Source organism: Xiphias gladius, chromosome 19, assembly GCF_016859285.1.
Source record: "Xiphias gladius isolate SHS-SW01 ecotype Sanya breed wild chromosome 19, ASM1685928v1, whole genome shotgun sequence".
Lineage (NCBI taxonomy): Eukaryota > Metazoa > Chordata > Actinopteri > Istiophoriformes > Xiphiidae > Xiphias > Xiphias gladius.
The window spans coordinates 13,078,384-13,106,374 of record NC_053418.1 but is presented as its reverse complement, the minus strand read 5'-3'; the positions used below and the strand labels follow the sequence as shown (position 1 = coordinate 13,106,374).

Genomic DNA, 27,991 nt, shown 5'->3' with positions numbered 1-27,991 from the left:
ACCGGCACAAAATTTGGTACAGACGTTAACTTTGCCCTCAGAATGAACAGTAATAACTTCGTTGGTCCCTTACTGTTTCATCCAGCGCCACCATCAGGTCAAAAGTTTTTATTTGTCCGATACACGGGTTCATAACCAGACACCTGCGAAACTGAAGACATTCCCATAAACCCCTCGGCTGCGTGTGAGCGTGTGAGCGTGTGGCTCGGGTTCCCCGGAACGTAACGTTGAGCCGCCCGATCTACATGTTGATCACTGTGACTTCCACCTGTGCCTGAGAGAAAATCAACGTGTGCCGCGAGTTGGATCAAGTGACTTCGGTTAAGTTTTTCGTGGAGCACATGAAGGCAGCATAGTTCCTATGGAGATTGACCCCCCCCCTCTCTCTCTCTTTCTCTCTCTCTCTCTCTGTCTCTCTCTCTCTCTCTCTGTCTCTCTCTCTCTGCCCCCCTCCCTCCCTCGGTCCGCCTGTGGACACACTGCAGCAGAGAATTGGCTACCGATTCACCGCGGCGCTGCCTCCCTCGGCCGCGTCACTCTATTTAAATTCACTCGGCCGTCCGCCGTCGGCATCTTCTGCTCGCGTCCGACAAGTCTCTGGCCTTTTTTTTTTTTCTTTCTTTTCCTAATTTTTCCGGGCCGACGGATAAGGTGTTTTTTTTTTCCCAACTCACGCGGGCCGTACTTTGTCCCCTCATCATGTCTGCAGAGATGCGGCGTAGCAGCACAACCGCGGTGAGTGGGAGGATTCGTGGGAGTTGTTGGAAGAAGATTTTAAATAGAATAGGGGGGGAAGAAAAAAAGGGGGGTTTTACGACTCGCCGTTGTTTAACAGTCCGTAGCCTCCCGGGTGTGCATGTTAAGGGACCGGACATTGTAAGAAGTTTCGCCGCAGTCAGTAGAGCTGTAAAAGAAAATGTTGCCGGCGTGTGTCCCATTTCTTAACGATTCGAGACACGGTTTCGTGTTTTATTTTCGGCTCGGGACCAGCGCTGCCTCTCTGTTAAAACTTCCTCTATGTCCTTCTGGGTATTGTCTTTTAACACGTGTGGAGGCGTTTATCTCGAATTCATGCTTGTTCCAGCAGAGGGAGGACAGACGTAATTTGGGATGTGTTGAGCTCTCTCTGTAATTTTTATTTTTTATTTTTAGTTTCTGTTTTTAAATCACGCCACCTGAAATAAATGAACTAATCAGTCGCGAAACGTGGGAGGAAAGCGTCGGTCCGGAGCTCGTGGAAACGGTTTCTAAACGCGAGCTGCTGGAATCGTGTATTTAACTGTTTTGTCTATATTTAGCCGGGCTTTAATCCTGTCTTATGTAATGTATCAGAAACACGGTAAAGACACCGTGGATGGCTGTCATTGTGACTATCGGCGTTTTTTTTTATTTATTTAAATTGAAGTTGAAGGTGTGCTCAGGTGGGATAGAGAATTAATCTGCCCCCCATACTTACCTGAATTTACCCACCTAAAAGGCCAGTTTTTTTTTTTTTTCCTTCTCACTGACACAGCAAAATGTTTTCACAGCTGGGGGTGCAGACAATAGGCCTGTTTTTAGCTGCATCGAAAATGTCCTAATAATAGGCTGTTGTTCTGACAATCAAAGAAAGCTGTATCCTTGCCTCAGAACACTGGGGTTGTCATTTCCGTCTTTGTGTTCATCCTCTCATTTTTGTTTTGTTTTCTAAGTCATCTTCATCCTAGGTTGAAGGATGACAGCAGTTGCGGTGGTGTGGCGTGTCTCCATTCAAAAAATCCTAAATGTAAAAGTGCAATTTAACAAGTGTCTGCATAGCAGTGTGGTTTTTTTTTTTTTTTTTCAGTGATCATGTCTCCATCACCAGGTCCCGATCAAGAACATCGAGAGGGAGCTGATCTGCCCCATCTGCAAGGAGCTCTTCACCCACCCGCTGATCCTGCCCTGCCAGCACAGCGTCTGCCACAAGTGTGTCAGAGAGCTGCTGATGCAGAACCATGAGGACTCTTTTGATGCCGGCTCAGAGTGTTCCCTGCCGGGCAGCCCCAGGTCCAGGGTGCCCTCCCCCTCCATGGAGAGGCTAGACAGGCTTGTGAGATCAGGTGGGTTTCGCGGTAAGGAAAACCAGAAATATTTATTTTTTTCTCTGTAGACTGGATGAATGCGTTCTTTACAGGAAGAATTTGATTGTGTACAGATGAGTGCAGGGAACTGGATCTCAGATTTCTTCAAAGTTTAAAAGCATTTCAAAGCGGCGTGTTGAGGCATTAGTAGGAACCGTTTTCATGCTGTCGGCCTGATTATCTGAGTTGTTATGTGAGCCGATTGGAGATAATAATTAGGCAAGTGCTGTACGGGAAATGCAAGTATGAAATGCATCTTCGGCGATTTGTGATATCTTCCACGGAAGGCATTACTAGTTCTTTGTCAGTAATACCAACTTCCTTTCTTTCGTTTTATTGTCTTCCCCCCCAATTCCATCTACTTCAGTTTTTAGTTCTGCTGTCATCTCAGTGGCTGCATTCAACAGGTTTCAATGGCTGGATCCTGGGATTTATATAAGTGGGGAAAGAAAAAAGGTTTTAAAACATTTCTCAAATAAGGAAATCTGTACTTACAAATAGAAAACTGAAGGGCATATTCGATTCCCTCCCAAATAAAATGGGTAGTGCCACTGTGAAGAGAATTTCATGAAACAATAAGCAAATCTCTAGCCAATGCGAATTTAAGGTTGACAGTGAAAAAGCTTATGGATAATCTTGAGCAAGACAAAAAAAGCATTATTATATATCTGGGTTTCAGTGTGGTGCAGACACTGCCCCTCCTCCCTCTCTTGTCCTAGATAAACTAGAACAAACATAAAAATGATTTGATAATGTTACCACGATATTATCAGTCTTAACTTCTTCTTTTAATCCTGTCTGCTTTTACAGGCTTCATTAAAGAGACAGCAGAGGAATTTGACAAGCTGTAGTTTTGTCTACCAAGAGAAAAGAAATGTTGACAAGCTCTCTCAAGCCCTAATTGTCTTCACTGTCTGCCTGTGATGGCCCAAGGCTATCAAACATCCCCTTCATTCGTGCAGGGCCTTATGTATTCATTTCGAAATTTTTTTAGGAACGGGGAGAAGAGTAGCTTTCCTTTTCACTCCACCTTTTAATCAGATGTACAATCGTATATATGTGGGTGTTTATCTATGCGTGAGTGAACAAAGCACATCTGTAAGCCCCTTTTTAAACTCTTAAAACCAAGCTGAGCTGGAGTGAGGGAAAGCTACCGGTGGGGGTTGGGGTGCATGCAGCTACATCAACTTGTCACATCATTTTTAAGTTTTCTGCCCCACATATGGCACTGCTGTAGCCGAGCTCGAGTAGGTCAAGGTCTAAGCCTTGAAAACAGCACGGTGGGACACAAGGCTGCCTTTCTGAGAGCTCTGGGCTACAGGCCATTTCCATAAAGATGTCGTCTCATTTGTACTCTTGTCCACTTTCCTTGAAGAGACCAGAGCTGTGTCCGACTTCCAGACCACATACTAATTCTTAAACAGACTGTGTGTGTACTGGAAAAGTGACAAAGTTAAGTCTAGTTAAAACGGTCAGTATGCATAGGCTACTAAAAACATAATTTTTGAGTTTACTGTCAGTGTGTACTGTTGTCATACAATGCAGAGTGGACATGTATAACCACTAAATCACTGACATTAAATGTTTTACTTTGTGCTTTAAGACTTAAAATGCATTCTTAGTTTCGGAGCTGCAGATAAACACTTGTGTATATTTAGTAGCTGGGTGTCAAATCCATACTACACACTCATTCTAAGCAGGTTTTGAGTATGTTGTGTGTTCATACAGGGAAAGTGACAAAATAAAGTATACTCAAAACAGTCTGTATTCATTCTAACAACACTTGTAATGTGCAAAGGAAACTGAGGACCTGCTCACAGCTGGAAAAAAAACAAACAAAACAAGTAGTATTGTATATAAAGCGGGTATCTCGTATAGTTACTGGACAATCGGTATTCAACAAAACCTAGTATGTAGTTCGTATACTATTGTATAGTATCGATTTGGCTCACAGCACTTGATTTGGTGGTACTTGGTATCCAGTTAACTTAGGATGCCAAGTAACCTCAGAGCAACACCGCGAATCTAAACCAGAAGACCAGGGCTAAAAAGATCTCCAGAGGACATGGAGGTGAACAGCTTTTATTGGAGCTATTCTGCCATGGTTTAGAACCACTGAAACAGGGCTCTCAAACACAGCCTCCCTCATTCAGACCCCCCAAACCTGAATGAGTTCATTCTTTACTGGCAGGACTGCATTTGTTGATGCAGGAAATATTCAAATCCTGCTTCTGAGTAAACAAATCTCATGCCAGTTTGTGCATAAGGGCTTGCGTCCGTGCGATTTGTATATTCTCATTCTGACTCGATGTAAATTGATGCACTTTTTGTAATTTAGCAAAGTTCATTTTAGCAGTGTCTCATAGAGAAACTTTAAGCTCCGTCCGTTACCACGAACTATTAACGGATAATGTACAACTTGAATTCCCTTGGGGATTATTCAGTAAGATTGTTCCTGTGTTAAGTGCATTTCATCAGCAGATTTCAGAACACAAATGATCAGTGTGTCTAAGAATATTGAAGAAACCTTGAAGGATGTTATGAGAATGATCTCTAAAACGGAGCACCCGAGTAATTCTGCAGACCAACCTCAACACTGGGAGATCAGATCACTGGTAGTCATGGCGACGCAACCTGCCTGTGAGGAATGAATGAGGGATTAGGTGAAGGGAGAGACAGAAAAGACTAAAGGCTATATTTATCAGTGTGCAGCCTGGACAAGCCTTGCTGTGCTTAGGGTAGGGAAAGTGGTTACTAAAACTTCATCAGTTTCTCAAAGCCATCTTGTTTAATGTTACTGGGACTCAAACGGAGCATGACGCATTTACGTTTCAGCTAACTCTCGACAAGTGCACTTTTAAGTGGGTGTAAGTGGTCATAAAGAAATAGTTTGATATATGTTGGGAAATATGCTTGTTCTTTCTCTTGCCCCACAGTTTGATGAGATTGATACCACACTCGCGTATGTATGCTAACTGCGAAGCCAGCTAGTTAATGTCGTGATGCCTGTTTTTTTTTTTCCGTATTCTCTCACGGCACTTATGCAGTTTACATTAACAACGGTGGCAAATATACTGCTGAAAATCTGCAGTAATTTTTGAAACAATGGGTTCTTAATTTCAGTCAGAGGTAGACAAAACCACGCTTCTCCCAACCCTTTTTTAGCTAGCTGAAATGATAACTGGCATGTTTTTATCAGCTGCAGCTAGCTAGCTCCATGAAGTGGTGAAATGCTGTCTACAGCTGACTCTCTAATATTTTCAGGTGACTCGTTTTAAAACAGGTTCCACGTAAAAGGGCCTTAAATATGCACTTGATTGCTAGATCTAGGATATCATGATTGAAGTCTGAGGCTTAAGCTGCATGTTCAGTGGAACGGGTTTAGTTGAAGCTAACCATCCTCTTGGTCTAACTTCATATTTAGTGCACAGACATGAGTGGTTTTTCTTCCCATCTAACTCTGAGCAAAAAAGCGAATAAGCGAATTTCCCAAAATGCCAAACTATTCTTTTAATGCAAATTGTAGACCAAAGCCAGACAGATGTCTGAGTATACTTAATATTTTTCGAAAACAGTTGTCGTCTTGAAAAGCTGTTAAATTCTGTTTTTAAGTTGCATGTATTTGCACTCAAATGTAGACCCTGTCTGTAAATGAGTCCACAAATCCAGTTAATTGTATTTTAACTGTTCACATCCTGTATGTGTATTTTAAACTTTTTGCTTTGTATTTCACTCTGAATTGCCTTTACCACATTTTTTTTTTTTTTTTTTTAAACTAAAAGTTTTAAGTTGGCTTTGTTTCCCCAATGTAGTTTTTTTTTTTTTTTTTAATGGTTTAACACCTCACTTCACATTATGTATTGTTTCATTTTTCTTGTTGGTCTCACCTCACTTCTCTGTTCATTGCTTGCAGCCACAGTGCGAAGGTCGTTTGGAAGTCGAGGTAGACGCGGGCTCCGTGTTTTGAGTAGCTGTAGTGAGTACAGTGTTACTAGAACCCCTGTGAAACCCTAAAATCCCTGTGAACTCTAGTTTGGTTCTACCTTTTCTCTACTTAGTCTATTTTAGCCCTGTCAACACGACCATACAACTCACACCACTCGTTAAGTATAAAAAATTTTTTTTTTCTTTCAGATTTACTGCTGTTGCTGTATTTAATGTTGAAAAGCATGTTAATTCTTTGTTAGACACTAAGTAATAATTGAAATTTTAAGACGTCCACTGAGCATAAAAGTTATCTGATTTTAAAAAAAAAAAAAAAAAAAAAAAAAAAAAAAAAAAAAATTCTTGTCTTTCATTTTTTTCTAATTTTCTAACTTTATTTTTGTAAATAGGTTAGGAAACGAGTGAAATCAATCAAAGGGGGACTGTTAAAAACTTTTTTAAGCGATGAGGAGGTAAACAAAAAGGAGTGGCATGGAGTAAAGTAGGAGAGACGAGAATCGAAGGGAGGTAGAGTCCTTGACAGTGTCGTTGGCAAGTGACAGCAAGGAATTGAAAGGAGCCAACACTAAATTAGTGAAGAGGGGTGAGGATTTTTCCTGTGTGTGTGTGTGTGTGTGTGTGTGTGTGTGTGTGTGTGTGTGTGTGTGTACTAGCTAAGCTTTGCATTTATTTTGTAAAACAGCCACTTCACTGCGATGAAGAACTTGAAGGTCTAGTTAAGATTCTTAACTGGCTTTTTCTGACTGATACCTGTGTACCTTTTGGGTACTGATTTGTAAAGGGAAACACTTTTACAATCATTACAGTTTGAGAAACAGTTTTAAACCGAGACCTGTTTCAACTTGCCTCTAATCATTTTGAGCATGAATTGAAGTGTCAGATAGCCGTCAAAGTAAAAAAAATACTGAATACAATTATACTAATGCGGTTATTTGACATGCTCAGTGGATGTTTTTATAAGAAAAAAAAGTCTCTTATATCTCAATATAATCCTCCTATCTCAATAGTAGGAGCTTTAAATTTTTTTTTTTTTTTTTTTTTTTTTTTTTTTTTTAAATACAAATTAGTCATGCACATCCCCCTCAGGCAGCCTCTAATGGAACAAAATTTCAGTACAAATATTTGGATAGTAAAATAACATTCAACAAGCCTAAAACAGAACTACGCAGGTTTTTATTTGCATTAGAAATAAAAAAATAAAAAGATAGTGTCCCTGGATACTTAAGATTCCCTCAACTGTCTGAACAAATAGATTAAAAAAGATTAATTGTGCAGACATGCTCACATTTACGGTATAACTTTGTTTGTGTTGTGATTGAAACATAAAAATGCTACATCCGTTCAAGCATCACACTGTCTGAAGATTTTTACAGGGGAGAAAAGCCAAGCCCCCCCCCTTTTTTTTTTTTTTTTTGCACGAGAGCAGCTCTGCAATGACTCGTCAGTTTCTGCCTTCGACTATGCCTCCCTCTGCAGATCTACAAATCAGCACACACACACACACACACACACACACACACACACACACACACACACACAGTGCTGCAGGCATCTCTTGTCTGTGTCTCATTTGCTCACACCTGCTGTCCTGACAAGAGAACCTGAGTCACTGTGTGGTGTCCCAACATGACATACACATGAATAAAGACTCGTGTACATGCACTCACTGTCTTTGCTGGGTTTGAAACTAACCTGCTGCATCATTCATTGGTTTACATATGAAGGCTTTCTGCCAGACTTCTCCTTTCATCCAGCGACATCACTTGTCTAAACAAGACAATGTCACCTTCATCACCTTAAAGTTTTTCATCATAACATTACATCATATTGTTAAATTCACATTTTGTCTTATGAATTCAGGTAGGAAGGGCAATCTATGTGGCAAACAAAGCTCAGTAGCTCAGTTTGTTGTCTGATTAGATAGATTTTGCCTCTAGTTAGTAAACTGTCCCTGCACTGTCGCAGTCTTCAGTTCTGCTCACGTCACTCAGTCACATGGCATGTACATGGCTACTCATATCACAGTTTGTTTGCTGTCCTGCCACAGCTTTTCCCCCAGCTGCAGCTTTTGCAAAGTGCTGTTTTGAAATGGTCTTCCCATATTTTGCTTACCTGAGGAGTGTTTGATTTATTTTTCAGGTCCTCGGAAACAGAGTGGAAATACTGGCCAGCAAACTGAGATAAATCCAGCACTCCTCGCTTCCCCTGTCCCCCAAAAACGTGAAGAGAAGAAAAAAAAAAAAATACACTTTTTATTTTTTTATTTTTTTTATTTCTGCTTGTATTGACTTCCGTTTGCTGGCTTTGTGTGTGTGTGGTAACAGTGTTTTACACACCCTGCTTGTGTCTGTGATGTGACCTTGTGTAACAGATCCTTTGTTTCCACCTCAAGTTACTGTGTTGCTATCTTGTTACTATGCTGCTGCATCAGTAACAAGCAGAATATTGTGAGAAACTCTTGAAAGCAGCTTTGCTTTAAGAGGAGTTTTGTTGTCATGTAAAAATAAGTGTTGATGCATTGAACTGGACATGTGATGATAAAGTTCAATTGCTAGAATTTTTTTTTTAATTTTTTTTTATTTTTTTATTTAAAACTTTTGTCCTCCACAGTGTAATTCGGTTCCATTGCTTGATTTTTAAAAATGCTGTGGTTTGTAATATATTTTTTTCTTTCTTTCATTTTAGGAAAACAATTATTTTTTGTCCAGATCATTGTGAGCACTTAAAATACTTCTCCCTCCTGTGGTAAACACTGAATGACTTGCAGTCTAAAATGGATTTCTCATAAATAAAATGTATTCTCTATAAGCTCCAAAGATGCTATCCTCCCCATGACTAGTCTGTATCTCATCACTCCTCAATCTGCCCCAGTACTCTTGGATTGTCTCTCTTCCTGGACTTTTTCCCTGTATGACGACCGCTCAATATATTCCCCGTATTGGTGTTTTGGTTCATACATCCATGTCTCTATTGAGTAGTTGTCATTGTGGAAATAAAGCACAAAGGGAGACATGTTGGGGCCCTATTTGTGAAGGCTTAACATTTCAATACGGGCTATCAAAGGCATTTTTTGCCTAAAGATCATACTTGGCAAGTCAGTGCTGATGATATAATGCTGCTTTTGTGAAACTCAGCCCAGAATCAGTGAACATAAATGGGGCTACAGTTTTTCATAGCCCCTATTTGATTCTCTTGGAAACTATTCCTTCACTGTAATTGGAATTTAAAGAACATTGTTGTTCACATGTCAAAATAGAGCCTCAAACAAGACTGGAAACTGGGTGACCCCAGGGCTATGAATCTATATTACACGTGATCTTTTCTCACTTTTCTTCCTTCGCTCCCCTCCAGGCTCTATCTCGTCCCCGGGGTGGCGCAGAGGGTCTATGACTCCCCGGGTAACCACCATCCCATGCCCAGGCTGCCAACACGACATTGACCTCGGCGAGCGCGGCATCAGTATGTTGTTCCGTAACTTCACCCTGGAGAGTATTGTTGAGCGCTACCGCCAGGCTGCCCGCGCTGCCGTGGCAATTATGTGCAACATCTGCAAGCCTCCACAGCAGCAGGAGGCTACGAAGAGCTGTATGGATTGCAAGGCTAGCTATTGTAATGAGTGCTTCAAGCTGCACCACCCCTGGGGCACGCCCAAAGCTCAGCACGAGTATGTTGGTCCCACAACAAACTTCAGGCCCAAGGCAAGTAACATCACTGGTCATCTTTTTCTATATTTATCTGTAATTTCCTGAAGACACGAGGACAAACCCCACAAATGATCTTTATTCAGTTGGACTACGAACATCCTCCGGTGATAAATTTGACACATTAGTCAAAGATAAACATTAGCAGGTATAGATTTTTCTTTTGAAAGGTCAAATGGATTAGAAATGTTTGATAAGGATTCAGTTGTTAAACGGGAATGCATCTAGTTTTATTGATCATTAATTGCTGGCTGGAAATATTTCATATTAGTTGGCCCTTCTGATTAGTCAACTTAATAGCTCAAATCATACAATAGAAATATTATTGCAAATTTTCCCTTTTTAACCTAATCTAATCAGAACATATGAGTCTAATTCATAATACATTACACTTACATCTTCTCCTGGCTGCTTAATTGATGGCTGTCCAACTGATTCACTGATCTTTGAATACTTTTAGAATTTGAAGTCTTGTTGGAAACTTGAGTTACTGTCTTTATCTCTATATTGCATTGTTCTCAGTTCCTTTTGTTGATTGAACAGCTACGTGTTGTCTCAGAAAGATGTCTGATGGGGATCTTGGCAGTAAAAAAAAAGTGCTGATTTTAAATCCTATTTTTAGAAATTTCAGGAAATGGCTCACCGAAAGCTGTCTAGATACTTTTTAAAGTATCGGTCGCCTTCCTGTTTCACTTCAGCTAGTTTTTGATCACTGAAGTGTAAACGCACCATCCAGTATTCTGTACTGTCAAGCACTGCCGTTAAGTGTGCGCATGCATTTGTTGGTCTAATTTTAACTTCATGTTCTGTTTAATATCCTAGGTGCTCATGTGTCCGGAGCACGAGATGGAGAAGGTGAACATGTACTGTGAGGTCTGCAGACGGCCTGTGTGTCACCTCTGCAAGCTGGGAGGATCCCACGCCAACCACAAAGTCACTTCCATGAGCAGTGCCTACAAGATCCTCAAGGTGACACAACTGGTTGCTGTTACATTTTGAGAACAGATAGTTTGGCTACTTTTGGTGTCGGCCGGTGGGTGTGTGAGAATGTTGGGTATCGCTGGAATACACTGGAATTTGTTTTGCTGTTATCTGCGATGACTAACACAATCCTGTTTTATGATAACAAGGATTAAACTGAGCTCGAGTACAATGCCACAGTTAACTAAGGCTTGAAATGGAGTCATGGCCAGGCAAAGCAGCCTTGGAACTTGGAATTATTCATGTTTTTACACGGCCAATAACAACTATTTTGTGATCTTTCTTAGTAGGTTTTAAATTGTACAATTTTAAAAGGCTTTGCTGTGCAAGGCTTATTATGCTAAACCCCCCTTTTTAAATAAAAAATATCAAAGTAATATCTTTAGTTTACTTAAGGCCCCGCTTCAAGGCAACTTGATCCTCAGGTTCAGTCTAGTGTGACTAGATTTACAGAACTGCATTCAATAAATCTGAAACTGAGTAAAAGACTTTTGATGAGTAATATCCTCCCATTCAGTGGGATTAGTGTTGGGTCATAGCTAATCTATTTAACAAAACCTTATGTTGTCCTGTACCACCCACTGGTCCCTGAATCTCTCATCTCCTGCTGTAATATTAATGCCTGACCTGTGCTGGCATGCACAGACACTAGACTATAGATATCACTCTCTCTTTGTCAGAAAAACTGAAAGCCAGGTTGGCTTACTGGGTTAAAACTAATTGGCTTTGCATGTGGTCATCAGATATTTGCCAATCACTAGTCAGTTTGAGTGTTTTTTGTATCTTATTCGCAGACAAAAATGTGAGGAGATTGTGTTTGAGGACTATCTGGTTGCTATAACAGCTCTAAGCAACACAGAAGAACACAAAACTTTGCCAGAATAGGTTTTAAGAGAAATATATTGTTGGCATGAGCACTCCAGCTTGGTTGACTTGATGCTAGGTGGTTCAGCAAGTCAATGCAGAATCTGTGAGAAATTCAATCTGCTGGTCTGTGTTGACACAAAAACTATGGTGCTTAATTTTTAATGGGACCATTTGTTCCCCATGAATTTGTGTCCATTGTATCTTCAAATTGTTGGAAGACGTATCGGATGCCCTGAACAGTCCCGGATACCTTTTTTTTGTCATTCGAGCAGTAGTTTAGTTTGGTCTCAGTTGCTATGGTACACAGTAATGCCCTGTCATATAATTTGGATACTACAGTGAATGTTGTTGGACATGCTGCACCTACTGAAACAGGCCTTCAAACTGTGTCGTACAGGGTCAGGGAATACCGCAGGTTGCAGCTGCAGTCGAGAATGTTGTAAGATGAGATGGAAATGTTTTGACTCAAGTCAGAGCTGAAACTTGTGGACGTGAGCACATAAGTAGAAATTGATCAAATCCCTCTCTGTTCCTTACAATAGCATAAATTTACAATGAGGTTTTTTTTGTATGTAGTGTTATTGGCAGATGTCCCTTCAGTCACGGTTGTGTAAGTCATATATTTATTTGTCATTTCATTGCGGTGTCGACCTATACGTGCTTCAGACTTTAAGACCTTATGAAACCCACTGTAAATGCTGCTGATGTTTCCTCTCACCAGGAGAAGCTGGCCAAGAGTATCCATTACCTAATTAGCAAAGAGGACCAAGTCAGGACTCAGATTACGGAGCTTGAGCTGCTCATCAGTCAGACTGAGGTAAGAGAGCTGACTCATGCTGCTGCAACTCCCAACATCCTTTTTTCACTCCACTCCTGAAAATTGTACTGTATGCACTGTAGAATTTTTATTTTATTTTCAAAATCTTTTTCTTAATATATTGTCCTTTTTTATTCTGTTTTGTTTGTCATTTTTTTAATCTCCCAAAGGTTGAAATTGCATTTAACCTGGCATGTAACTCATTAATCAACAGGCAAAAGGATTGGATTTGAAGTTTCTTAAAGCCATTTTCTAAATCTATTACATATTTTGTATTTAAGTATTTTTATTCATTTCCACTTTTATTTTCAAATTTCAGACCCACCTTTTTCAGGTTGTGAACTTCCCATCTACTCCTCCTATTCAAAGAGAATTCTTATCAGTTGTATTAACATATCTTTGTCTTTCTTTCCTAACCCTGTGGAAAAAATGATAAATCGCAATTCCTATACCCCCTTTTGAATATAGTTGTTGGTTGTAGAAAGTAGAATTAATTTGTGTGTATCCCTGTACATAGGTCTTTTCTTACAGAATACAAATATTTATATAGCTTTCTCAAAACCAGTCTGTTAAGTCGAGGAACAATTACACATGTCTTTGTGTATGGATAAGGCAGGTCACTGAACAAACAGTATGCAAACCACACAAACAAGGGAACACAGGATTTGCTTACTAGTTTTCCCTCACGTATGTCTGGGTCTCAGGATAGATAGTGTTAAATTGCGCCTACACTTTCCAAGTATGTGTGACTAATGGAAACAGTTGTTCTGTTAAGGATGCTCTCCTGTTTTGAATTTGGTGGCTGTTCATGGGAACTCTCAATATGCAGTCCGAAGATGTTGGTGCAAATGAAGGAGGCCATCATTAGGCTGGGGAGGGGGGTACAAAAAACAAACAAAACCCAAACCTACCAGACAGATGGCAGAAACTTTTGGGAGTGGCCAAATCAACATTGGAAGACCACGACGACTAAAGTGGATGATCAAATAATTCTTTCCTTGGTGAACAAAAACCTCCTCACAACATTTATATAGGTCAATAACACTCACGAGGAGGTAGGCGTATCATTGTCAAAGTTTACAATCTAGAGACGCCTTCATGAATGTAAATACAGTGGTTTTTTTGATGTCACTGTTGATAGAAGTAACAGGATGAATTAAGTGTATAGGGCTAGACTATCTGCTCAGATTCAACCAAATGCTGTAAAACTGATAGGACGGTGCTTTGCAGTACAGATGGATAATGACCCAAAACATACTGTGAAATGTTAATTTCTTTGCTTCTCAACGCAAAGGAATGGAATATTCTTCAATGGCCAAGTCAGTCATCTGATCTCAACCCAACTGAGCATGCTCTTCACTTCCTGAAGACAAAACTGAGGGCAGAAAAACCCACAAACAAGCAGCAGCTGAGGGCAGCTGCAGAAAAGGCCTGGCAAAGCATCTCAAGGGAGGAAACTCAGGGTTTGGTGATGTCCATAGATTCCAGACTTCAGTCACTGACTGCAAAGGATTTTTATCCAAGTATTAAAAATAATCTTGATTTTATAATTGTTGGTTTGTCCGATTATTTTTGGGCCTCTGGAAATGAGGGACTACGTATAAGCATGGCTGTAATTCCTAGAGGGTTCATGCGATATTTTTGTTAAACCCCTTGAATTAAAGCTGAAAGTTTACACTTCAATCACATCGAATGGCTTCATTTCAAATCCATTGTGGTGGTGAATAGAGGCAAAATTACAAAGTTGTGTCAATGTCCAGTGACAAATACTTATGGACCTACCAATTTGTTGCTTTGCACACATTGGTAACAAAATTCTCCCCCTTCCTCTCAAAGGAAAATGGCCAGCTAGCAGAGCGCCGAGCCAACGAGCACTTTGAGCATCTTTTTGAGACTCTGCAGGAGAGGAAATCGGAGATGCTGAGGTCCATTGAACAGTCTCGTAATGGACGCCTGAACCAACTCAAGGCCCAGGTATGAAATACCAGGACTGAACTTAATTTCTATTGCGTATCCTCTACTTACATGCATGCATCTTTACTCATCATACTCTTTCATCGTATTCGTAGCTGTTGACAGTTAGAGTACTTTAAAAAAAAAAAAAAAAAAAAAAAGATGCTTCTAGGATGAATGTAATTACAAAATGCAGTGGCTTTTTATTAATATTTCCCAGGTGGAGGAGTACCAAGGCATGCTGGAGAACAGTGGTCTAGTGGGCTACGCTCAGGAGGTGCTGAAAGAGACGGACCAGTCCTGCTTTGTACAGACTGCAAAGCAGCTGCATGTCAGGTACAGCAAGGTGTTATTGACTTAACCATTTATCACAACATTTTTGAATCCATACATTGATCAATAATGTAATGGTATTCTGGGGATGTCTTTTGGTAGTACAAAAAGATATTTATATTAAAGAGATGTTTGAGAGCCATTTATAGTCAGTAAATTAAAGAAGAGGAAATACTGAAGCAAAATCATAAAAAAAAACACATACTCTATCATAATGTTACCTAATCCACTATGCCTCCAATGTATTGGCATCTCTGGGACTGCATTAATGATATACATATAAATTCAAATTTCCAAACTAAGGAGAAAGAAGAGTTCAAGGGTAGCATCAATAAATAAAATTTCACATAACTTCCAGTTAGTAACCTACAATATTTATGGTCTTTTAAAAATAAATAAATAAATAGCAGGGATATATTTATATTTAAATTATTCTACTTGTGCAAAATAAGAGTTGTCATTTGTGATGGGAATCTGTGAGATAAAAAGATGTAAATAGAATAGAATTAACATATAAAATTTTATACATAACTTTAGCATCACAGTCATTTAGATTGGATTAGTGAACAATTGTGCACAGTAACGGTGTAATTAAGCCTCTCTGGTGTCTTGAAGGTGTTCTCCTTCAACCTAATAATAACAACGCTGTGCCAAGCCAGACAGTAATGGTTATTAATAGCCATTACCCACTAAAGTCCTGACTGTAAACTGCAGTAAACTGTCAAATTAATAATTAAGCAGCTTAGTAATGATACCTGATATAAATTCAATACAAATTAAAGAAAATAAAGATGGATTATTTAACAAGCTCCACAGTCTAAAGTCCTCAAAACTAAAGTCTGTTATGACTCATTTTGTGTTGTCCACATATATCATTAGCGACACCTTCCTGTTTCCCAGTGGATTTTATAAGTGGGATTTGGTCAGTTTTATTTTAGTGTGAGAGCATCAATCTGATTAAGGGTTTGGGGGACTGGAGTGTGTCAGGAGCATACAAAGCCACGTGCACAGACGTTACCAAACTCAAGGGCAATTAAGGAAAGACTTCTGGGCTGCATCGTCCAGTCAGTGCTCGGTACTGGAGTGTCTTCCGCTCTAAGCTGTACTGTATAATTGATCTTCATTAGCAGCTCAAGATAATCAGGGAACCCTTTTACTCTCAAGACCATGATACTGTGACCTGTTCACTCTTCTCCTGTTGACAAAATTGTCTTCACTTATGAAAGACAATTTAAATATAGACACAGCTGACTGATTAAAATGATGTTGGAACATACCTAATATAACTGAGAGGAAAAGTCTGCCTGCAGTGACTGGTGGTCCTTTTCTGTGTCTTCAGGATCCAGAAAGCCACAGAGTCTCTGAGGACCTTCCACCCTGCAGCTGACCCCTGCTTTGATGAGTTTGTGTTGGACACGTCCAGAGAAGAAACTCTGCTCAAAGAGATGTGCTTTGGCGGAGGTACGACAAATTTTATTTTGTTTAAATGGTGTGAGATGGGAATGAACATGCTGTTTTGCTCACTTTTATTTTCATGCTCCATGCTGTCATTTTCCCAGGAACACTCTTGCGCACTCTCTTCAAATTTTACCAAAAGCAAGTTTAGCACTTTAATGTGGATTGAGAAATTTAGATGTATCAAATGTTAACATGTTTTTACAGGCTGCTTCGTGAACCTGTTTTTCAGGAGGTTTCTGTGCTCAAACAATCTTCCATGGATGTGTATCCACACATCATGTCCTCCTGAAAAACTGTGTTAAACAACAATCACTGGATAAAATGAACATCAGCTCATGTCTGGAAAATATGGTGATTTTCATCTTCTATTCATCTCTGAAGATGAAGACGGTCTTTGTTCATGTCTGTATAATGTAGAGCCTAGCCATTTCAAAATTTAGTTTAACAAATAAGTTTGCTCTTTAAAACATGACAAACTGCTTATTACGGCCATATTATCTCACCCTGTTCATCACATGCACAGCCCTTTGAACTGTGCTGTGCAAAAGGTCAGAGGTCATCTGTAGGCAGCTAAATTGGATAAACAGGTAGAACCCTGGATATAGTCAAAGTGGATTTTACTGCTCTGTTAAGCTTTGTTCTGGTCTGCTGATTTACAAAGGCTTGTTGTGCACAGGTAAAAGTTTCCCACAAATGAGAGGATGTAGCAGACTGTGATGCTCAAGCAACAGGGACATTCATGTGTCTGATCATATTGAATGATACTAAACTGTCAGAGTCCAGGTAGAATATTTTTTCCAATGCAAATTTAAAATATTAGATAAACATAGATACTATCTGAAATTTTTGTCAGGTGAAGAACAACAGTTTCCTTCTTGTTAATTTTACTTTTATAAATTTAATCTTGAATATTTCAATTTTAATTTTTAAATTGAATTTGTTTTTAGAATAAATATCTCCAATGAGCTAAAAAAGACTGAACGGCTTTGTAGGTTTAAAAATGTTATCAAATGTAACAACAAATAATCAATAAAAGTTGCCACGGCCAAAGATCAAAAGTCTGCAGATTATTGAGCAGGTTGCAAAAATGTTTCGATAAGTGTAAATAATCAGAGCATCAGTGAAAGGTCAGAGGCAACATCAGACCCTTGCAAGGTGATAATCTCTGACCTGACTCATAAAGCAGCTGGACTGATGTGCACGTTGCAGAATGTGGTCAAAACTTAGATAATCATTGTCAGATGAAGCTGTTTGCTCACATAGTGAGAATTCAGTTTACGTACTTAACCAAAGCTGGAGAATTCTACGTACTATACTACAGTTACACTTACTCTAATCAACCATTATTGCATTAACATAAGCAGAGCCATGATGTTTACATTGGATTCAACGTACTAACATTCCTATCTTTTTAATTGCATGGTGATAGGATTTGAGATTGAAACAGACTTGTTACGGCTGAGTGATAGATGGTGACATTAGGCTGCATGTGGCAGAGGCTCTTTTCATATGCCTTCAGTGTGGCTCTTATCTAATGTGACATCATTATGTGTGTCAGTGGGGGGGAGAAGTATTGAATATCATTGTCGCAGATAGTTACAGTGACACTTAAAGTCATAGCAAGTCAATAACAGTTGCCTGGGGTTTGGGGCATCTTAACAAAGTGAGCCCAATGTAAATGACAAGTTGGTCAGTGTTGACACAAAGTAAGTGTCAAGTTTTGAGCAGCTGTGCTTCCAGACCTTAGCCTTCAAAAAATGTTAAAATTACTGAGGAACTAATTGTTGCTAACATTGTAGACAAAACCTGAGTTCTCTCTTGGAGCAGAGCCATTATCCCCCAAGTGGATGCAACTCAACAACTGATAGTTACTGCAGTGACAATCAGGGCTGGGAGTAACACGAGTTTGTGGCTATGGGCGGTCATTGAAGCATCAAATATTCAACGGACACAGTGGGGGGAAAAAAGCAGCCGGACATAATGAGGAGGGCAGAGAACAAGTCACATTAAACACAACACAGTGAACAATTTGGATCACCAGAACATACCGTGCAAAGATGACTTTGCATTGTTTAAAATATTCAGATTACTTATCAACCACTGAAGGCAATTGAAGAACATTGGAAGATAATCTGATTTCACCATGTGTGATTAATACAAAACATTAACTAATTACTGCTGATGTTTCTGACTGTTTTGGTGTTTATTTACAGTTTTTGTAACACAGCTGGTTATTTTCCTTTTTTTATTTGAATATTTTCATTAAAGTTTAAACCAGATTTGCAAAAAACTAACATGTACTGTAATTCCATACAAATCAATTTTCTTCTGATTCATATTATGAACAGTGTTCAGACTTGTGAAATTTTAACCTGGGGAAGAAAAAAACTGAATTGCTATGTATCTGTCACTCTTTTGTGGAATTGATCTGCGTCATTAACGGTTTTAGACGAACTCTAGATGACACAGGAGTAAAATAGTTATTCAGTGCAGACAAACAGTGTTAACACTGTACATGTTTGGAAGTGGAAATAAATCTGCATGTCCCAATCCCCAAATTATTAAATAGTTCCATCACCTATTTTGCAGTTTTCTTTTGGTTAAACAATACCCTGAGATGAACATCACCATTTAAAAACAACCCCCCCCCAAAAAAAAATTACTCAGTCCTCATCTTAGGCTTTCAACTGTTCTTAATTTAACTCAATAGTCGTCATTTTGTTTCTTTGGATATTGATTCTCTTACAGTACCTATACTGGAGAAAATGGGTTTTTTCATATGAAAAGGCTCAATTCTAGGCTACCCTAAACCAATCACTGCTGCACCCTTTTTGGGAAAGTGATGCATGCAACAGTTGGGTGGCAGTCATATTGATGCTTCTTTACTCTACAGTAAGTGGCCTGTGGGAGTTAATGATTCTCTTAGTCCAAGCTTAGAGAGAAAAGAAGCAGTGGGGGGGGGGCATTTATTTACGACAGTAATTTAACTGAAGTCTTGGCAGCAGTGAAGAACCACTACAGTGTCTCTGAATAGTCCCCCTAAGCTCTCATAAATCCATTTATAAAGGAAACTGCCAACACATTTATGTTTAGTAATAAGGACGTTTTTGAAAAACTTGAGGCTGATTTTTTTTAAATCTGTCTGAACTGACTGTAAAGCTGTTCTGTTTTATTGTCCGTGATGAGTATGTCTTGTCCTCTGTTCAAGTGTCATAGAAAAAACTTCACTTAATATCTCATTTTCCAGTCTTTCAATGTTTACCAACCAACTTGTTGATCTGTAATGCTGTATGTGTTGGATTTTGCTCAATGCCTATAGCTATATCCCTCCCTCTCTTGGATAACGGCGCGTTTGTGCTCTCCCATGATAACCCAGCTGTGGCCTTACTGTGGGTTTTGACCCAATGCTCTGCTTCTCAAGAGGCCTTGAAAGACTGTTGTCAAGTGTAAATGCCCCTTTGTGGTCCATTTCAAATTGGAGTTTCCTCAGAACGTCAGGATGGGAAGAGTGCTCCTCAACTGTTTTCCACTTTAAGTCAGTCTGAAAGATATTTCAGCACAGGATACCGTTTATTTGAGAAGATTATAAGGAAATAACAAGTGGAAAGTTTAGCGCTCTGACATTTGCAGGGGGAGCAGTAGAATGAAAATGAACACAAGAGAAAGCAGCTCCCTGCAGCGTAGCTTGGCCTTGGTGCTGTCTGTCTGGCAGCAGCCTGTACTGTAGGTGATCGATAAGGTTTTTTTTTTTTTTTGTGTTTTGTTTTTCTCACTGATCTCTGGGGATTAGAGCCTGCTGTGCTGGATGGCTGACTGCACTGTATATATTGGTCCATCTGTTGGAAACAGGTGGAAAAAACAGACATTATTCATAAGACATCATATAAGATGACATCTTATTTGTCATTTGTGTGTGTGATTTACACTGGAATAGTAACTATACTCCTGCATTATCTAATAATGTACTCTATAATGTATCTGCACATTATTACCAACATGGCGGTGTAATTGTCCATGAAAATGCATTGGGCTATAAAAAGACACAAGCTCCTGGAGAGCTCAGACTTTGGAGATTGAGGATTAGCCAAGTTGGGAGGCTCAGAAAGCTCAGTGGAAGTGGTGACACTGGTCATCGAAGGGAATCCGTCTATAGGGGAAAAGAGCTTTAAAACTGGGAGGAATTGGGAATCTCAGAAGATGAAGAAAGTAGGAAGGGTAGCGAGAGAAATGGAGAGAGGGAATTATTACAAAGGAGATGAGGAGGGACATTCTCACAGGGAGAGTTTCAAATGTTAGAAAAATGTTTTGCTCTTAAGATGGTGATTTACATGGTTACAGTGATGTGACTCTATTTCTGGAGAAAAATGAGCTTTAGGCTGAGAGAAACTGTAAATGATATAATTCTTACCTAGCGGATGCGGCTGACATAAATGAGGACGAAATGGAAGTGGGCTGTTGGTATGTAGACAAATGTCACGTCATAACTAGACAGATCGATGCCTCACAGGAAATCCTTACAACAACCAACAATGGTGAAAATAAGATGATAAATGTGATGAGTGGAATGGAAGAAAGGGAAAGTGGGAGAGAGGAGGAGAGAGGGGGTTGTGTTGGGGGGGGGGGTTACAAAGTGCATTTCCTGGCAGTGAGTCTGTGAAAACCTCTTAACCGGCTCCATTATGCAAGACAGTCTTGTCCATTGTCCTGAGTGGATATTCCTGAGCCTGACAAATCTAATCTTTGCCACACTTACACTGCTTCATTTGCTTAAACCCAAGTTAGTTAGCTTAAGTACTGTAATTAACATGATTAAGATAAATTATTGGAATTCCCTTGTGTTTGTAGTAGTTTACTACTTATGCATAAGGTCTGTTACATCTTGCTAATCACCGCAAATCACTTTTTTCAGTATTAACCTCTGTCATGTGCAATGTGTTTTTAAACACACACACACACACAGACCCCTTTTTCTCTGTTGCACGTTGGGGGCGGGGGGACAAAACACAACACCTATTTACTTACTACAACTCATAAATCATTGGAGGGTGGCCTTTGAGTCTTGCATTTATAATTTACATTTTACTAACTGCTTGTCTCGCTTTCCTTTTCTTCATGCACTTTACCCCTCCAGTTCCAGACCCTCCTCTGATTGACCTGTCCAATAGCAGAGTCTATAATGAGGCCTCAATCTGCTGGAGGCTGTCTGATGATCACCTACCCACAGATCAGCACGTGGTTGAGTACCGCAGGTAGGTGCAAACACAGCAAGACAAATAGATAAACTATTTGAGATGTGAAAAAATCGAAATTACTTGACTATAATATTCTTTTTCTCCAGGCTCGGGGGCCCGAGCCAGTCCCCATCCCAGGAGGATGGTGAGGACAGTGGTGTCTGGAGGGCTACAGACAGGGTGTATGGTCCCAGCACTGTTGTGTGTGACCTGGAGCCTGACAGCCTGTACTCCTTCAGGGTCCGAACGTGCAGGAACTCCATGTTCAGCCCCTACAGCCCTGAGGTTACCTTCCACACACCACCGGCACCTGGTAAGCCTGAGGGGCGTGGAGAGGTTTTCCACATAGTTGAAAATTTTTTGCACATGTCTGTTCCCTTTTTCCCCCCATGATGGGTGTGTGTTCTTTGTCTGTCCTTTGCATCTTTAGTTTGACGTAAATAGAAAGGGGGATGGGAGAAAGGGAGGTGTTGAGACAATTTGAATATGTTGAAAAGAAGGTGAGGCTGAGTTCTTGAAGACAAAATGTTATTGATTTATAAAAAAGAAAAAAGGCTGCCATAAACTTGATGACTGTAATTATTTTTTATGCTCAATCAACACAAGCTGTGTTGTTGATGCCAAGTGCATTAATTAATCCAGAAAATATTAATTATGTACAGGATTAAGCTCTTGACTGTCAGAAGAACCAGCCCCTGTTCCTGGGCCTCTTTTGGCCAAGGCAACAGCTAAGCTCCTCTGTCTCTTTTACTTCTAAGAGCACGTGAGTGTTCTGAACTGGGCTCGATTTTAGGAAGATTATCAGATGACAGATGCTTCACTGTTTTTTAATTTTGGATTATCTTGTAGGATGCATGTTGGAGGTAATGGAGCACAATGGTGTTTTAGTTTATCATGATGGTAATGGCTATTGTGTTTCAGATCGGTGTGGGTGTATGTGTGTGGGAGTGGAGGGTGTTGTACAGTGTGACAGCTTGGATGAAGAGACCTTTAATTGCATCTGTTGCTGGCATTTTAAGCTTGCCTGACAGACGCAAGGTGGAATTAATTAAAAACCCAAACCATCTGCTGATCTTGAATTCAAATCATATTCTCCCAGTGAGGGACTATCACTTTGATTTTATATTCTGCCCTAGCAGTCATTACATACACATACTTACATATTGTAAGTGTAAACGTCTAGGGTTTGAAGAGGCATTTTCTGTGGTAGCATTTTTTTTTATTTTCAGAAACCACATTTTTCCCTCCCATGGCAGAGGTCTGCATCAAAATCATTCTGATGCATACGTGACATGTCACTCTGAGCTGATATGGCTGTGCTTGGATTTGTGTCCTTGTCATTTGTGTTGTGATTGGAGCTTCCACATTTCTGTGCTCTCGGGTTCGTATAAGACTGAGCGGATGGATTCACTGTGTGTCAGTAATGAGGTGGAATTTCAGGCCGGGGTGAAACGCAGCTGACAAAACATGCACGCGCTTGCTTGCATGCACGCACCCTGTTACTCAGGATTGTGGATTTGGGGACACAGTTGTGGTTTTACACAAGGAATTTTTGTTATTTTTTTTCAGACACTCCCTTGCTTAAAATTAAAAGGACTGTTTGTTTCTTTTTTGTGGAGCCTATGGCTACTCAACCAACAGATTTCAAGGTTTCATTGTAGCTGACAGATTTCTGTCCTGGGTGCTGCTAAATCAACATTGTAGGTCTACTTCTTAACTGCATGTTCGGACTAATTCAATGCCGCATCAATTATGTTTGCCCCCTTATTTATTTTATTTTTTATTAAATGACTGGTACAACGGTTTACAGTACTAAGCAAATTTCGCATTTTAATGTAAGAAATCCAAACCAATTCCAAAAACGAGATTAACAAGATTGGACAAGCTTATCCATTATTTTTGATGAGACAGTCGGTGTCAGTGAACAAAAACCACAAAGCCTAAATTTCATCATTAGAGAAGCTTGTATTTGCCAAAAATGCATAAAATTAAGCCAGTTTGCTTATGTCTCTGACATGGCACCACATTAGATTTTAGGCTTCCAATCTAGCCTGACATGATGGCTGTCAGTATCAGTGCATCCCTACTACATAACTGCACATAAAGCTGTTGCATCAGTGGCTGTTCACCCTCTAGGTGGGCTTATACTATTATCATCATGCCCTAGTTAGTATAACGACTTCCCTAGACACATGCAAATTAACGGGTCTTCCCCACTGTAGCACTCAGATTGCATAGGATGGTTGAGTGAACAGGCATAATCATGTCAGCCTTTATGTATCCTGGATTATGGTAACCGTTGCCTTTGGCCTATAAACTATTTATAGAATGCATTCAATTGCATCCAGATGAGGAATATATATGGCAGCTGCACATAAGAAATGAGGACCGTGTTTAATTAGGCTGTTATTCTTCATGGTGTGATAAGTCTTTGTGTAGCTTTTTAAGATTGTGTTATAGCTCCCTCATGTGTCAGCCTTTGCTACTTACCCCATTGTCTAACTTAAAACAGTGAGAACTAGAAAATGTGCTGCTCAGAGCATGATCTCAGCAGGCCAATGGTCAAGAACATACACCAGAGCAATTCAAATTCATAGTAAATTATCCAGATCTGCCCCAAAATGTAATGGGTTCTTCCCTGGCCCATGCCCTATTCCTCCACCAAGTTCGGTGCAAATGGGTTCAGTGGGTTTTGTGTAGTCCTGCTGACAAACAAACAAACCAGCAGATGTGGGTGATCACATAACCTCCTTGGCGGAGGTAATAAACCATTACCTTTTGCATGTGCTGTGTGTGTATGCTCACAAAAATCAGTTCTCTTCTGAACTTAATGTTTTTCTCCTCTTTTTTCTTCTTTGTCTTGCTATCCTTTCCTCCACTTTTGTCTTCCCTTGTCCACGTTTCCCATGTCTTCTCTCTCATTTGTCTGTCCTCTGGGCCCCCCCCCCCCCAAATCTCTTCATACAGCTTTTGGTTTCCTGTTCAGCGACAAGTGTGGCTTCAGTACGGAGCGGCTCATTCTAAACAAGCGACGGGACACCGTGGAGAGCGTAGCAGGCATGGCCTTTCTCCTTGCAGGAGAACGTGTGCAGACGGGCAGCTATATTGGACTAGACTACATAATTGGGGACACGGGCATCTCTCAGGGAAGGTATGCCAAAAACTGACAACAGTGGGACTTTGTACAAAGAAGCTGTGTCCAGCAGCTTGATTTGTTTGCTACATAACAAATTACTGTTGCAAAGTGACCCTTAGTGCAAGATTTTCTCTAAGAGGAATGAGATGTGCACACATTAGCCAGCAAAAATGACAAAACGCAGGCTGGGGAGAACACAATGCGGAAGCCTACCTTGCTCATTAGACTAAGTGAGAATATAAAATATTCGAGAGAGCAGAGATGGAACTTTATTTTTCAGGACAAGTTGGTAGGATAATTGAAGGTGGTACAGCCTCCATTCAGAAAGAGGCATATTTCACTAATCATGGAGGAGAAAGTTGCACCAAGGATGTCAGAGGACAAATCAGAAAATGAGTGTATCAATAGGCAATGAATGGCTCATTATAATTCCAGTCCTGCTTGCTCTGTTTTGCAGACACTATTGGGCCTTTAAGGTGGAACCGTACTCCTACATGGTTAAAGTTGGAGTGGCCTCAGACTCAAAGCTGCTTGAATGGTTTCACAATCCCAGAGATACCAGTAGCCCAAGGTAAGTGCAAGCACATGTCTATGTACATAACACATGGCTATCATTTACAGTTTGTCCATAATCAGTAGACATTTAGAGAAACAAACCAAATTGTATAAATTCTGTTTTGTTTTTGTTTTTTTCCTATACATACCCATCTGCAACGCCCACAGACGCACATGTCATTACAGCGATAAGTTCGTTTTAGTCATACCTAATCCTGTGATGTAAGAGAACCAGCACAGACTCATAAAGAGCTTACTCACAGACAAAGCCTTCCTTTCTCACTGGACCAGCTCATATAAGAGCATGTAAAGGAAGACATTATTTCCGCAAATACATTTTCATTCTATGGTAATTACAAAATGCAAAATACATCAGGCTGCACTCATTCATTAAAAGGTGGAGTGTGCATTTTTCCCTGTAAAGAAAATGCCTGAAAAATCTTAAATCCTTGTTTGAGAGGAATAGTTAAGTATAAGTAATCAGTTTTTTAAATGGTTAACATGACTCTCCAAATTCCTAAATCTTTGTAGCTCTCTCAAACTTTACAAGAGATGAAATAATTTAGTCAATTAGTCAATTGACAGAAAATGAATCCATATCAATTTCAACAATTCGTTCGTTGCGACGAATTCACTGTTTCAAACCTCAAATTTGAATATTTGTCAGTTTTTTTTGTCTCTTTCTTTGATTTGTAAATTGAATGTATTTGGTTTTGACTTGGTCAAACAAAGCAAGACATTGAAAGACATCACCTTGGGCTCTTGGAAATTGTGATTGGCCCTTTTCTCTATTTTCTAATAATTTCATAGACGAAACAGTAAATTCAGAAAATAATCAGTAGATAAATAAATGATAATGAAAATAATCATCAGTTGTAGCCTTAATGAACGGTTTTGGCCAAAACTCATTCTTCACACACTTGGGGCAGATTATCACTCTGCTTTCTGTCTTACACTTGATTATGACTTTGGCTTTGACATAGTTTTCATAACATTTGATACAAACAGTAACACACTTATGTCTCTGTGAACCCCCCAATTCACCAGGTATGACCATGATAGTGGGCATGACAGCGGCAGCGAGGACACATGCTACGAGCTCTCTCAGCCCTTCACCCTCCTCACCCTGGGCATGGGCAAACTCTTCATTCCCAAGGCCTCTTCTTCCTCCTCTGTTTCCACAGCAAACGCAACTTCTGGTGACCCTGGCAATCGCATGCTTCCCATGCCACAGCGCTTGGGGGTGTGCCTAGATTATGATGCATGCCGTGTGTATTTTTACGATGCCGACACCATGAGGTGCCTTTATGAGAGGCAGGTGGATTGTTCGGGAACAATGTATCCAGCCTTTGGCCTCATGGGCAGCGGCAAGGTTCAACTGGAAGAGTTCGTTGCTGCAAAGAGACTGACCTTCTGAGGAGGAATGGAGTATGTTGATGCATTAGGACCTGAATTGATATAATCTTCGGCATGTTCTGAGAAGAGCAGGTTTTATTGACAGGGTGATGGAGTACAATCCAAATCGTTTTTGTTGTAGGTCGGATGAGGCAGATGTGATCGGGGCCTTTGACCTAAATGTGAAAATGGGATATCTGCCGGAGACTGGCCTATTCAGACTTGGCATGTATAATGTATGACCCGCACATATGGTGATGACTCTGAATATCAGTGTCCAAATACAGAGGTCTTGAGAAGTTGGTATAAACGTGAATGGTCTTCTCTACATACCAAAGTCTCTGTATCTGTTAATTGTATTTGACCTGATTGTAGTTCCCAGTTATGATCAGCTGTTAATGTGGTGGAATTTTCTGCAAAGTTAGTCTGCAGCCACTTTACATCTTCATTGTTTTAACATGAAACGCCTCCGAGCTTTCACTTACACTTCCTGTTTTGCCAGGGTTATGTATATAGATTGTTTTGCGTGTATTGATTATTGGGTGAGCTTTGTTTCTTTGGCTCTTTTCTATAACTATTTGTCTAAATGTAGCAGCATAGGTGTAGATGTAATCTTAGTGGACCTGAGAGCCTTGTAGCTACTATGAAACTAGTGCCTTTGTGCCCCTTTTTTTTTTTTTTTTTTTTTTTTAAATTGGTCACTTAGTTTGCTCTAGCAAGCTGATATTGGTGTCACTGCACAAGTATTTTGGAAATCTGTATGAGCATAAATACTGTATGTGAGTTTTTAGGTGTAGTTTGATCGGACACTGGTGTTAAAGTTGTAATGGTTAATGGTATTCATTCTGACTAGTCATTTACCTATTTGCTCTTGACTTTATCACAGAAAACACTACTTTTTCTCCTTGTCACGGTTATGTTCAGCTGTTTTTTTGCACAATATGATGAATGAAGCCTCGCACATGATAACCTTTACAATCAACACATTTAGGTCACTACCTAGTTAGCTTCTTCATCTGAAATGTTATAGACATAAAGTTATCTGCTGATTGATGTTTCACACTGACTGTCACACTCTCACAAGCATTCACCTTCACTAACATAAACTCTTCACTCTCACCTCTGTTGCACTGAATGTGACTTTCAACATCATAAAAGTAGCAGGTACCAGAATACCGTGTACTTGTAACCAACATCACTTTGACAGCTACAAAGTCACTAATAGCCAAAGCTTGTTGGTTCTGGTGCTGAATTAAGAGCAACACAAAGCTTTGTGGCCTCACAGCCTTTATACAGTTACAGAAACAAAAACAACGAGAAAAAAAAACAAACAGACACCACAGTAATTCAGGTTCTAACAAAAAGTGCTATCACGAAACACACTGTTCAGTACTTTTGCTATCAAAACCCCAGTTTACTTGCAGTGCAGACACATGAAGTGTAGCATATTAGCCTGTTGCTGGTGAGTTTGGCTATCAGACACCTAAGTGGTTGATTGGCTTTAGTTGATTGGCTTT

At 39.9% G+C, this 27,991-nt stretch overlaps 1 protein-coding gene across 4 annotated transcripts; it reads left to right on the top strand.

The window, feature by feature from the left end:
- Positions 1-452: 452 nt before the first annotated feature.
- Positions 453-27,153, top strand: trim36 (tripartite motif containing 36). Of its 4 annotated transcripts, XM_040154602.1 has the most exons (16): positions 811-876; positions 1,692-1,765; positions 1,847-2,081; positions 6,016-6,078; positions 8,187-8,267; positions 9,399-9,745; positions 10,571-10,717; positions 12,318-12,413; positions 14,250-14,387; positions 14,587-14,702; positions 16,039-16,160; positions 21,289-21,406; positions 21,496-21,701; positions 24,356-24,539; positions 24,982-25,095; positions 26,127-27,153. In XM_040154602.1, exons 2-16 carry the CDS (start codon positions 1,715-1,717, stop codon positions 26,494-26,496), a joined length of 2,388 nt encoding a protein of 795 aa, XP_040010536.1. In that variant the 5' UTR covers positions 811-876; positions 1,692-1,714; the 3' UTR covers positions 26,497-27,153. The 4 variants fall into 4 exon arrangements, with proteins under 4 accessions (XP_040010535.1, XP_040010536.1, XP_040010534.1 ...); XM_040154600.1 differs by lacking the exons at positions 6,016-6,078; positions 8,187-8,267; XM_040154599.1 differs by lacking the exons at positions 6,016-6,078; positions 8,187-8,267 and having other exon boundaries at positions 1,847-2,093.
- The last annotated feature ends 838 nt before the right edge of the window (positions 27,154-27,991 follow it).